The sequence below is a fragment of the Brassica oleracea genome, chromosome C3 (assembly GCF_000695525.1).
Source record: "Brassica oleracea var. oleracea cultivar TO1000 chromosome C3, BOL, whole genome shotgun sequence".
NCBI classification, from domain to species: Eukaryota; Viridiplantae; Streptophyta; class Magnoliopsida; order Brassicales; family Brassicaceae; genus Brassica; species Brassica oleracea.
In genome coordinates, this window is record NC_027750.1 from 15,812,560 (window position 1) to 15,824,952 (window position 12,393).

General features: G+C 36.1%; 4 protein-coding genes, 1 long non-coding RNA gene and 1 other non-coding gene across 8 annotated transcripts; 3 read left to right on the top strand and 3 right to left on the bottom strand.

The window, feature by feature from the left end:
- Window positions 1–1,338, top strand: LOC106331696. Of its 2 annotated transcripts, XR_001267931.1 has the most exons (4): window positions 1–491; window positions 583–866; window positions 966–1,059; window positions 1,126–1,267. It is a non-coding gene; the product is annotated as an uncharacterized LOC106331696 (long non-coding RNA). The 2 variants fall into 2 exon arrangements; XR_001267930.1 differs by having other exon boundaries at window positions 966–1,338.
- A 2,193-nt stretch (window positions 1,339–3,531) lies between these two features.
- On the top strand, window positions 3,532–3,604 carry TRNAA-UGC. Its single transcript has one exon. It is a non-coding gene; the product is annotated as a tRNA-Ala (tRNA).
- A 184-nt stretch (window positions 3,605–3,788) lies between these two features.
- LOC106328995 (ubiquitin-40S ribosomal protein S27a-3-like) lies at window positions 3,789–4,464 on the top strand. Its single transcript, XM_013767554.1, has one exon. The coding sequence runs from the start codon at window positions 3,861–3,863 to the stop codon at window positions 4,332–4,334; it is 474 nt and encodes a 157-aa protein (XP_013623008.1). The 5' UTR covers window positions 3,789–3,860; the 3' UTR covers window positions 4,335–4,464.
- Window positions 4,465–4,540: 76 nt separating this feature from the next.
- LOC106333765 lies at window positions 4,541–6,262 on the bottom strand. 2 transcript variants are annotated; one of them, XM_013772177.1, is made up of 8 exons: window positions 5,799–6,262; window positions 5,682–5,715; window positions 5,448–5,600; window positions 5,277–5,366; window positions 5,126–5,191; window positions 4,955–5,049; window positions 4,826–4,873; window positions 4,541–4,748 (listed from the first exon to the last, which is right to left on the bottom strand). In XM_013772177.1, exons 1-8 carry the CDS (start codon window positions 6,110–6,112, stop codon window positions 4,637–4,639), a joined length of 912 nt encoding a protein of 303 aa, XP_013627631.1. In that variant the 5' UTR covers window positions 6,113–6,262; the 3' UTR covers window positions 4,541–4,636. The 2 variants fall into 2 exon arrangements, with proteins under 2 accessions (XP_013627631.1, XP_013627630.1); XM_013772176.1 differs by having other exon boundaries at window positions 5,277–5,600.
- A 1,108-nt stretch (window positions 6,263–7,370) lies between these two features.
- Window positions 7,371–8,315, bottom strand: LOC106333623 (short-chain dehydrogenase reductase 3a-like). The gene is made up of 2 exons (XM_013772047.1): window positions 8,251–8,315; window positions 7,371–8,159 (listed from the first exon to the last, which is right to left on the bottom strand). Exons 1-2 carry the CDS (start codon window positions 8,262–8,264, stop codon window positions 7,397–7,399), a joined length of 777 nt encoding a protein of 258 aa, XP_013627501.1. The 5' UTR covers window positions 8,265–8,315; the 3' UTR covers window positions 7,371–7,396.
- Window positions 8,316–10,326: 2,011 nt separating this feature from the next.
- LOC106333340 (short-chain dehydrogenase reductase 3a-like) lies at window positions 10,327–11,263 on the bottom strand. The gene is made up of 2 exons (XM_013771796.1): window positions 11,240–11,263; window positions 10,327–11,126 (listed from the first exon to the last, which is right to left on the bottom strand). The coding sequence occupies exons 1-2, from the start codon at window positions 11,251–11,253 to the stop codon at window positions 10,346–10,348; spliced, it is 795 nt and encodes a 264-aa protein (XP_013627250.1). The 5' UTR covers window positions 11,254–11,263; the 3' UTR covers window positions 10,327–10,345.
- Between the last annotated feature and the right edge of the window lie 1,130 nt (window positions 11,264–12,393).

Below are 12,393 nucleotides of genomic sequence, written 5' to 3' on the forward strand. Positions count from 1 at the left end.
TTAATTAAGGTTCAGAAGAAACGTCTCTTGCATCTCTCTCTCTCCGCTACTCATCTCCTCCTTCACGAATCCCATCCTCTCGATCTCTCCAATATCCCATGGTTTCATCGTATCTTCTTCAAATCTTTTCATCTCTCTGTTTTCCTCGTAGATCCCTCTGTTTTCCCTTTCTATCCTTCACGACACGGCTGAGGATCAGGGTTTGGGGCTTTTGCGTGTGAGTGATTGGAAGATGTATTTGATTATGAGGTTGGGGCTGGAGATGAAGGAAGGGTTGTTGTTGTGGTGGCTTTCGAGAGGGATGACGGAGAATTTGTCTCGGTGGAAGTGATGAGGACGACACTTGTTGCAGAAGTGTGTTGACTGATAAAGATTTGTTTTTTTTTATCTATTGGTTGGGGCAGAGAAGGGTCAGTGATTAAGCAGAAGACAAGTGTTTCGTCTCTAGTTATTGATCCATGTCGTGTCACTCAGCTCTCTTGGACTCCTAGGTTCGTTTGTTTGTTGCTTTTGCTATTAAAAAAAGAAAGAACTTTGTGATTTGATTGTTTTGAAGATCTAAGTATGTGATGTCTTCTGCAGGGTGTTTTTGTACAAGGGATTTCTTACAGATGAGGAATGTGATCATTTCATCAACTTGGCACTATCAATCAATCAATCATCTTCTTCATTATGCTTTTTGTTTGTTTGAGAACTTAGTGATGATGATCATGGAATGTTTTGAGACTGTGTGACTTAAGTCAACTACTTTGTTTTTTTAGGCGAAAGGGAAACTTGAGAAGTCAATGGTCGCGGATAATGATTCAGGTGAGAGCGTGGCAAGTGGAGTGCACACTAATTCTGGAATGTTTCTTTCCAAAAGACAGGTGAGAGCTTCTGTTCTGTAAAGGTTTCTAAATTTTGTTCTCTCTTAATTTACATGGAGAATTCATTGAAAGGCTGAATTTATTATTTCTTTACAACAGAAGATGAGTTTTGCAGAGAGATAGAGCTTCTCGCCAGGCTGCATCACCGCCATCTAGTTGCTTTGAAAGGCTTTTGTGTTAAGAAGAACGAGAGGTGAACTATTATTACACTTTTGCTTCCTTTCTTTCTCCTCTGCTCATCAAACTTGAGAGTTTCCAGATTCCTTATCTACAAATATATGGCAAATGGGAGCTTGACGGATCATCTACATTGTATGCTCATGACTCCTAAATTTTTTTGCTATATTGTAGATTTGACTTCAGAATCTTTGACTTTTTATTTAAGAACTCTTAGTTGAGTTTTTGCATTGGACCACTAAAACTAATTGTCTCTTAACAAAAGTTTTTAGCTTAATTTTATTATTTAAATATTCATTAAGAGACCCTAATGGATTTCATGGTTAATGATGCTCTAATGCAGTTCGAAATTGGTCTACAGGTTCGTGGTTTCCAGTTTTTTACCGGTTTGATTTGCTTTAGGTTTATTTGTTATCCCGTTCCGGCTACATGTTCACTTTCAAGAAAACTGTTCGAAAGTCATCAGTTTTGAAATTTTGATATAGTCACAATTAATGTGCCATGAGACATAAACAAACATCAAAAGCCGACCAACCCATCTTTTTTTTTTTAACTTGGATTATCTACCGAATGAAGTTGAGAAAACAAATTCGGAATTTCGTTTAAACCAACGGCGTGAATTCCGTGTTGGCTACGGACCATGTTTTCTTATGCGTGGGCTGTTGGTAGTTGGGATTTCGTTTATTTCTTTCTTGTATGATTAAGAAATAAGGGCAATTTATTAAAAATGACTGCTGAAAAAAAAACAATAAAAAATTGACAAAAAATGAATTTAAAAGAAAATATATATTTCAAATTTTATCAATTACAAAATTAATCTAAAAAGTAGTGAAATTATCATTATTCTTTTATGACAAAAACATTGTAGACACTTTTATGATTATAATCTTGGGAAATCTTCTCTAGATAATGGAGTCTTCTACGAGAAGACTTTTCGAAAGGTCTATTCATATATTTAGTTTTAAAATTAATTTGTAATATTTTGAAAAAAAATATTTGTATGAAAATAAGCTGAAATCATGTAAATATGAAATCATGTAAATTTAATTTACTATATATTAATTATTTTTCACATAGATTAGTGAATATATATTGTATGATTGCCCATTGGTTAGGGTTTAGTTACATATGTTCATGTAATTTTGATATTTTTAAGGTTAGATTTTAGAATCTTCGATATATTTTAAAGTAAAAGTTTGACATATTTTTTTTTGTTTTGTATTTATTAATTTTTTTATAATTTGATTTTATGTTTAATGTAATTTATTTTTATCTAATTAAATTTTTAATTTTTGGGTTCAGGGATAAATAACTTCTTGAGAAGTCTGTCAAGAAATTATGCACTCTCAAAGGTAAGTAAATTTATGGAGTAAATTTATTTATAATTAGCTAAACTGTAATGCGTTGTCAGACTTCTCGAGAAGTCTTCTATACCAAAATTTTGTAAATCTAATTGAATTTTTTTTGTATCTTTATATAATGAAAATTAATTTTTAAAAACGTAGAGAATATTACTTAGTTGCTCTTGTTTATTATGAAAGCAACATGGTTTCCTTTTACTTTTGATTAATTTTTGTTGTTTTCAAAGCTGCTTTAATTTTTTTCAATATAAATTATGAAGTATATAAGAGTTTCAATACAGTGAGGAAGCTAATTTGTACTGTCACCATGTGATTAGTGGACACCAATTTTTTGTAGTGATCTTAAGCTCCACTAGGATAAGTAGCACTATATCAGATTTTTTTTTTTTAATTTTGTGTATCGAATTAGTTTATGTTTAAAGTGAACGACCGTCGTTAGATGCAAATGCCTCAACGGCTGAGATATGCGGTAGTTGGTGATAGGGAATGACTGACATTAACCAGTTTCCTCACACTTTCATCCGGTCAACCACTAACCCCAGCCGGTTAATTGAGCTTGACGGCAATGAATGAAAAAATTCCATGATGCATGACAGCATGAGGCAGGCACGTAACCAATATTTAACCAAATAGTACCCTTTTTTTTGCCAACCAAATAGTACTTGACAAAAGAAAAACAACCAAATAATATCTTCCCTTTGCATCAAAGTCAATAAAGTAACCACCAGGCACCAACCAAACCATAGCTTGTGTTTAAACCGATGTAACGTGTCGTTTTCATGGTGCGTACGGTTGGTGTGATTACTGACTAGTGGCTTTTTAGCTCAACGATCATGACTTGACTATAAACAATTTATAGCTCACCGTATTTTTAGATCCTAGATTTAGATGTTCTATTATTGAAAAAGAAGACTGAGATGTTACAATCAGACACACTATTCCGACCCCAATATGAGTTTTTTTGTTTGGGCCTCTGTATTTTGCTCTTCTTTCTTTTTCAAGTTTCTGCATTTTACAGTTAGCAGAAAAAAAATATTTATGAAAGCCTTTAGAAACAAACAAATGAAGTTCTGCAACTGGATCTTTCCTGATAGTTAATATATGTTTTCTTTGTTTGAAAATCAAATGGGGATGTAGCTCAAATGGTAGAGCGCTCGCTTTGCATGCGAGAGGCACGGGGTTCGATACCCCGCATCTCCACAAATTTTAATTTTTTCTTGCTTTTAAATTACAAGCCCAGACCCAATCTGCTCAACGTGCTCATCTATTTTTCTTGCCAAGCTCTTGCCCAATCTTTCCACATACGCCCATCTGTCTTTTAGCAAAAAGTTAGAAAGGGGTAGTTAAGTAATTTTCGCTAAGCAAATTCTCAAAACCCTAGCCCCTTCCTCACCCCATATAGAACAAGCTCAAAATTTTTTTTATCACTCCGCCGTTGGCTTACAGAGAAGCAAAGATGCAGATCTTCGTGAAAACCCTAACGGGGAAGACAATCACCCTCGAAGTCGAATCCTCCGACACCATCGACAATGTCAAGGCCAAGATCCAGGACAAGGAAGGCATCCCTCCGGACCAGCAGCGACTGATCTTCGCCGGAAAGCAGCTGGAGGACGGACGCACCCTCGCCGACTACAACATCCAGAAGGAGTCGACTCTCCACCTCGTCCTCCGTCTCCGCGGTGGCGCCAAGAAGAGGAAGAAGAAGACCTACACTAAGCCGAAGAAGATCAAGCACAAGCACAAGAAGGTGAAGCTCGCCGTGCTCCAGTTCTACAAGGTGGATGGCTCCGGCAAGGTCCAGCGTCTGAGGAAGGAGTGCCCTAACGCGACCTGTGGTGCTGGGACGTTCATGGCTAGCCATTTCGATCGTCACTACTGTGGTAAGTGTGGTCTCACTTACGTTTACCAGAAGGAAGGTGGCGAAGCATGATCTCTCGTTTATCGTTTAGCTCTCTCTCTCTCTCTCTCTCTCTTTGAATACTGCTTTTGAAGTTTTTTTGGATGTTATGGATCTTTTGTTAAACATCATTTAAGGATATTATGCTTTGGTTATTCGTTAATGCTTGCTTTTTTTTTTTTTTTTTTTTCACGATTCGTTAATGCTTGCTAGGTTCTTTGGTTATTCGTTAATGCTTGTTTTTTTTTTTTTTTTTCTCACGATTCGTTAATGCTTGCTAAGTTGATGCGAATCATACGTTCAAACTTTAATTATACAATAAAGAGTAGCATAGATTAGTAACAAAATGCATTTGGGAATAGATAGGGGAAGCATGAGTTCTTGGCTGTTACGATTGCTGCATAAACTCCGTAGCAGGGGATGTGAACTACTGCCATGCCTAAGTACCTGAGAATGTGTTGTATCGTTCACTTGTTAGACAAATTAAAGTAGTTTCGGAATTTTTTAAGTCTGTTGTTGCATACCATAGTGGAGCCCATGGCCTATCAAGCTCGAGGAATGGATATGGCCACCTGAGATTAGAATGCAATAGATTGATTGAAATAGATTCTCGTTAAGGATGAATGTAGTATTGTAGATGGTCTGTGCTTTACCAAGTTAATAAACCACATGCGTGGATGATCCATTGGAAGACAATGTAGAGACAACTCCATATCACAAAATATCCCATTCGAAACCAAGGGAACGGCTGAGACAATAACAAAAGCCATCTGTTTTTGTCAGTTTCTTAAAATGTATTTTCTTGTATACTTTATTTTGCTTACGAGGCTATTTAGTAGTGTGTCGAGGATGAGGAAGCCTGCATTCGCTGTGTGCATGCAAATCATCAGCTGCTTTAGCATAAATCAAGTGAGTTAGTTGACTTGGGTCCATAAATTGGATAAGTATAGTCGTTGTTTAGTTGGGTTTTGTCACCGTGTTTAAGCCGAGGTGGGTGTTCGATAGGAAAGGAACTATTACTAGCCAAAACACAACGTCTGTAAGCACCACAGCTCCTGCACTTGTCTGCCACAAAAACCATACACCAGTATTTATTAGTCTCTGAATGCGTGTATGAATCAGTCTTGGGTGTGTGTTGACACTTACCTGAAAAATTGTCTCCATGAAACAACCATAAACCCCTAATCTTTCCCTGAATTCACCATCTCCGACCTTGTTTCCAACCGCATCGTCACAAACTCCCGATGTTGGCTCTTTGTAATTTTCCAAGCAACCATATAATGAAGCTACAATACCCATCTGTAGAGAAACCAAGGAATGTATTTAGAAAAGCCAGATTTATCAATACTATTCAAAGATCCTTAAGCTGCTAGGATATACCGCAAAGTAGATCATTACAAGCATGAAGGTCCATCTGTTACAAAACCAATCAACACAAGTCAACACGACACAAGTTAAACACAGAATTGAGGTCAAATCAATAAGAAGAGCACACACTCAGTGTAATAGACGAAGATGCTTGCGTCCCATTCCAAGACGTCCCAAGCCAATAAAGCAGCCATGGAGAGAAAAGAGATGGACCGAGTGAAGAGAAGCCAGCCAGGATGTAACCCTCTCCAGCAGCTCGTCCGTAACCGAGCCGAACCAAGGCTCTCTGACCCTGATCTAGACTGTAGGAAGCTATTGTGCGTCGTATCTTCAACGTCAACGCAGCCTCTTTCTCTGCGCAATAGGAACCACAAGGACGCAACGATTGCAGCCAAGACTATACCAAAGCAGATGAAATCGTACCAGTAAACGACCAACCCCATAACTTACTGGCGATGGAACTTGTTAGCTGGTCGGTCTCTTTGGTTTTTGTGGGTTGTTTTTGGGGTTTTTGACGTGAGATGACCAGCAGTTTTGAACGTTTGGTATACTCGTGTAAAATTGAATGTTAGATACTCAAATGTCTTGCTTGATCAAAAAAAAAAAAGAAAAGAAAAAAAAACTCAAATGTCTCTGATCAAACAAGCTTGTAAAAATAATTGTTTAGTTTACTATCCTCGAGATATACAATGGGATCATGGATGGATGTTTCCATATAAAAAAATGTTATACATACATCTTTCTAGATGAATATTATAACTTTGAATTAGAATATAATGTTTTAATGGAATTTGACGTTCAGTAACTAAAATCTTTTTTTTATCAAATATTTAAAACAGACTATCTCAACTGGACAATTTTTTTTACAATTTTGCTATAATATCATATGAAATAAAAAGTTTAACAATAAATAATAATAATAATAATTGTTGCATGTATATCAAAGTTAAATATATTTATTTTTATTACAATACGATACTGTTACTTAAGATTTGAAATATTAAAAGTTTATTTTTTATTTGAACCATCATTTTTATTAAGCCTACATCGGGTGTGATTGTTAGTAGCTATAAATATTGTACACGGCTTCATTTATTTTTACATCACTAAATTCACATCGATTAAGTTTTAATAAAAAAATCAATATCGTAGCTCTCGAAATAACCTACAGCTGTGCAAGTGCTCTATAGAAGCAAATATTCACAGTAATTTTGTGGGGCTTTCCATAAAATTCTACAGCAATAAAATCTAAAACCATGATTATCTGTAAGTTCTTACATGGGTTTTTAGAAAAAAAAAATCATAAATAGAAAAAGTTAGAGAGAAACAGAACAATTGGTCCTTAATTAGTTTCCAAAAGAACCTGTATTTAAGAGCTTTTTCCACCTGTCAACACATTAAGGGCATGATTATTGGGGGTCTTTGCTTTTTAGTCCTTAATACACATATATTTGTATGTATATATTATATATGCGTATATAATTGCGGGCTAAGGACTTTACGGAAACTCAAACCGAAAGTTCCTTAATTAAGAAGTTATGTTTAATTTTATGATTTAAATAAAACAAATTAAAATAATATTATTTTACCACATGTTTTTAAGAGGTTGACCGTTGATGATGCTCTAAAGCCACAGTTTAAAGTTTACAATTTTTTTTTTACACCAGAATTTTTAAAAGTACGGTCATTACCAATCGGAGTTTAAAAACCACAAATTTTTTTTTAATTTAAAGAGGCTTAACGACGCTAAATCCACCGTCCAAAACTAGATTATGCCCACTAATATAAGTAGAATCATCAGAAGCTAGAAACAAAGCAGCCTTCGCCACGTGATTGGGTTTCAACGCAACACCTTTCAGAATTCCTACGGCTTCACAATATCCCTCCACCTGCTTCGCCGTCTCCTCATCACGGCTAGTCATAGCCGTCGCCACCGCAAACGGCGCCACGCCGTTTACTCTAATGCCATGTTTCCCCAACTCACCACAAGCTGACTTAATCAGCCCCAGGAGCGCATGCTTCGACGCTGTGTATCCATGAGGTCCCTGACCACCAATCTCCGCCGTAACGCTAGTCGTACAAACAATGGAACCACGTGTGCCACTACCCACCATGGCACGTGCTGCATGTTTGATAAACGCAGCTGCACCGCGAACGTTAACCCCCATTACACGGTCAAAATGTTCGAGATTCAAGTCGAGGATGCTTCCCGGCGTATCTAAGACGCCGGCGTTGCTGAACAGAACGTCGAGTTTTCCATGCATTTCGACGGTGAACTTAACAGCATTCTCTACCTCTGTTTCGTTTGTGATATCGCATTTGTAATAACTTGCTTTGTCTTTACCTATTGAAACGGCAACGTTCTGGCCTAACTCCTCTTGTATGTCAACAATAACCACTTTAGCTCCGTGGTCAGTGAATAGCCTAGCAGATTCTGCCCCAATCCCGCTGGCTCCGCCTGTTATAATCACGACTTTGCCATCCAATCTTCTGTAATATATAGATCAAGTAAATAATTAGATATATAGTTGTCCAATGGATTAATCAAAATGTGCGTGTTTGAAAAAGATGAGGCACTTGCCTGCTTCCTGACATTGTTAGATAGTCTTCAAAGGATACAACATCAAGGATAAATATATATACTAAATTAACCCCATCACAAAGTAATTAAAAAGGTAGATTTTTGTATGACAAAAGGGTAGATAATCTTTATTTTATTTCTCTGTATTTATAACTTCATTACAATATCTTTGTTCCTTAAATCACATATTAATTTTTAAACTGAATCTGCATATTTTGAATGTTTAATCTAATATATATTTAATATTATAGATTAAATATTTCTCTTAAAGTTTGATATATAGATTTCCCACCTATGCTAACACATATTCTACTTGCTATATATTAATATTTTAAAAGATTTTCTTTATAAGTTGCTTTTTTTTAGTATATAATGTAGTACCAATCTATTTAAATTTAGGGTTATTGATGATAGGCCTGGGACGGATCGGGTATCCAGACAATTTTAAGGTATCCGGATCCGGATCCTTATCCGGCGGATCCATAATTTTACTATCCTTATCCGGATCCGGGGTTCTTGGATATCTGGGTGTCGGATATCCTTCTAAAAATTGTAATATCTGGCGGATATCCGGATTCAGATCTTGATCCTTAAAATAAATAAAAATAATAATATTAATATATATAAAATATTAACAATAATTTAAAAATAAAAATATATATAATGTTTTTAATTATTTCTATGTAGAATATTACAAAATTTATATATACTATTATAAAAAAATATTAAATAAAATTAGTTTTTATATATAGATATTATTATTTTTGAAATAGTTATTAATAAAACTTACGGATCCGGATATCCGGACTAAAAAATCAAAATATCCGGATCCGGATCCGGCTTTGACGGATTTAACATTTTACTATCCGGATCCGGATCCGGATTCGGCTCCTCCGGATGTCCGGATTTTCGGATCGGATCCGGATCGGATCTCGGATCGGATCCGAATCTCGGATAAAAGTCACATGCCTAATTGATGAGTGTATTTTAAGGTAAAGTACTAATTTATAGAATTCTAGCTCAAAATTATCATAAAATCATTATTTAACACGTGGGTTTGGAAATTTCTAGAGAATAGAAAATGTATGTTTATGATATTTTAGTTTATTGGCACGTTTAACAAATTATCCTGTTTTGGATACTCTCAAGTGATCTTCGAGACAGTCTCCTTAGTGCCAAAGAAGCTGATTAATGGAGAAGAAGCTATGTGGCCTACAATGAGACCTATATTGCAGGAGATAACATTCTTACCGGCGGAAAATCGAGGTTTTAAGGTTGAGTACTATTCGAGAAGCGGTAATAAATTCGAGAAGCGGTAACAAAGTAGCAGACAGAATAGCAAAGGAGATTTTTACGTTCGCGTCCATTGTCTCTAAGAACACCATTAACTCTAGCACTCCAAATAGGGTGTTTAATTATTTTTTTTAAGTTTTTTTGTCTGATTTAAAAAAAAAATTAAAACGAACCAATCGCGGACCGTCATGCGTCATTGGGGTCCGCGAAACAGTGCAAGCACTGAAAAAACACGGTATTTAATTTGGACTCAGAAGCTGCGACGCTTGTTGTTTTTGCGGGACCGCAGTTGATAAGCACCCCCTAAACAACTGGGATAATGGTGTTCTAAGTTGTATTCTGTTTTGCCAGTGTGGTTAAGATCTTTAGTAGAGGCTGAAATGCCATCGTATGAATTTGAATCAGGTTAATGAAAAATAAGTTGTTGAGCCAAAAAAAACAAATTATCATGTTCTAGCTTCGTAAGTAACTTAATAGTATTATAATTTGTGCATGTGTACATTTATTATGATGAGACGTCTAATTTTTCACCTTCTTATTTAATTTGATAATTTATGGTTAGCAAACTATTGTTATAACTTTGTATGATGTGTCCTTTTTACTTTATTCATATATGTAGCCTGATCGCATCATATGATATATAGCTTCCATATGCGGACTACACGAGCTCCTAGATGAACACAAATATGATCTTGTATTTTATTTTTCTATACCATTTCTTTTTTTTTTTCCAACACCAAGATTATCAAAAGCAAAAGTCCCGATTGGTGAAGAAAAGCGACATAACAAGAAAATGCTGGATTTATTGTTTAGAAAAATCCAAATCCACGTTTTTAACGACACTATAACCACCATCAACGACGAGGTTATGGCCACTAACGTAAGCCGAATCATCCGAAGCCAGGAACAAAGCAGCCTGAGCAACGTGGCCAACCTTAAGCACCACCCCTTTGAGAATCCCTGCGGCTGCAAAATATTCCTCCACCGTCCTCGCCGTTTCCTCATCGGAGCTATTCATGCTCGTCGCCACCGCATACGGTGCGACGCCGTTAACTCTAATCCCATATTTTCCTAAATCCCCGCAAGCCGACCTAACCAGCCCAAGAAGCCCATGTTTCGATGCCGTGTAAGCATGAGCTCCCGAGCCACCGATCTCTGCGGCACAACTCGTCATACATATGATGGACCCACGCGTGCCTCTCACCACCATGGCTCGCGCAGCGTGTTTTATAAACGCGGCCGCACCACGAACGTTTACCGACATTATTCGGTCAAACTGTTCGAGATTCATGTCGAGGACGCTCCCCGGCTGGTCCATGATACCGGCGTTACTTAACAGAACGTCTAGTTTTCCGTACTTTCCGACGGTGAACTTAACGGCGTTCTCCACTTCCATCTCGTTTGTAACATCGCAGTGGTAGTAAGTAACCTTTTCTTTCCCGATGGAAAGGGCAACGCTTAGACCAAGCTCTTCTTGTAAGTCGACGATGACCACCTTAGCTCCGTGCTCAGTGAAGAGCCTAGCGGCTTCGGCTCCAATACCACTGGCTCCACCTGTTATGATTACTACCTTGCCATCTAGTCTGCTGGTTTAATTTTAACAAGTACATTCACGTAAAAAGATTAGTCAGCAAAAGTTTCCCTACAAATATATAAATGTGTTTATAAATACTTGAGAAATAAATGAAGCACTTGCCTGCTTCCCGACATTGTTGATGGATTTCAATTTTGCTACACCTACATAAACCTTTCAAGGCAAGTATTTATAAACTGAACCATAGCATGCATTATTGACTATTCTTTCTATTAACATTTTAAAAGAAACTATATGCATCAAATTTTAACTGAAGATATGGATTTTCAAAATTAAAACAATGCATTCGTTTATTTAAGCAATATAAACACATTTAGTAATATTAAATATTCTGTAAGACTTTGTGAGGAAACTGACGGATTTTGGTAAGTTCCAATTCAAATGAAGCTAGACGGAAGATGTTATATTTGGAATTTTAGCTGATTTAAAGTTAACTTAAAATCTGATCAGCTATTTTGCTTTGTTAGGAATGAAAGTGTTATCGTCGATTGGCAATTTGGTATCAGTTACCACTTACCAGTTAATAGGTCATTTACGTGAAATAAAGCTACAAACGAAAATGGTTACCAAGTATATTTAGCGCTACTTTTCACGTCCTTCTCAGTGAATAGCAGTAACACTTTAAATAATTCAATTTAAAGTAGTAACACTTTCCCCGTAAATTTTGGCACTAATTCAATTTAAGTAAATAAAAGTAGTAACACTTTCCCCGTAACTATAACATCCCAAAGAATATTCACACGTTCGTGGATGCTCATAAAGGAAAAATCGACATTGATCTTTATTATATAGTATCGGAATTCTAATTGTATTTTGCTTGTAAGAAAAATGTAATTGGCGGAGAATAAGAACCCACTTGAAAACCAACCATCCAACGAAATGTCTGCATAAACTTGAATCAATGTAGATATATTTAATTTAAACAACTTATACACGAAATACATAACCAATTACACAAAAATGCGAGCACGTATACAACTAACTTTACATACATACTGTAATAATGAAAGAATTGTTAGAATGAGAGAATTATTGAGAGTTTATTTATGGAGAATGAAAAACATGAAGAATATAGAGAGAGAGAAAGTAGATCTGAAGATATAAGAGAAAGAAGGAGATAATAGTTTCCTTAATCTAATTGTGGATCTGGGTACAAGTATTTAAAGACAAGTGACCTCAGTACACAATATAATAAAATATATTTTCCTCTCTTCTTCTTCTCTTCAATAAAATCGAGCTTATAAAACCCTTATAAA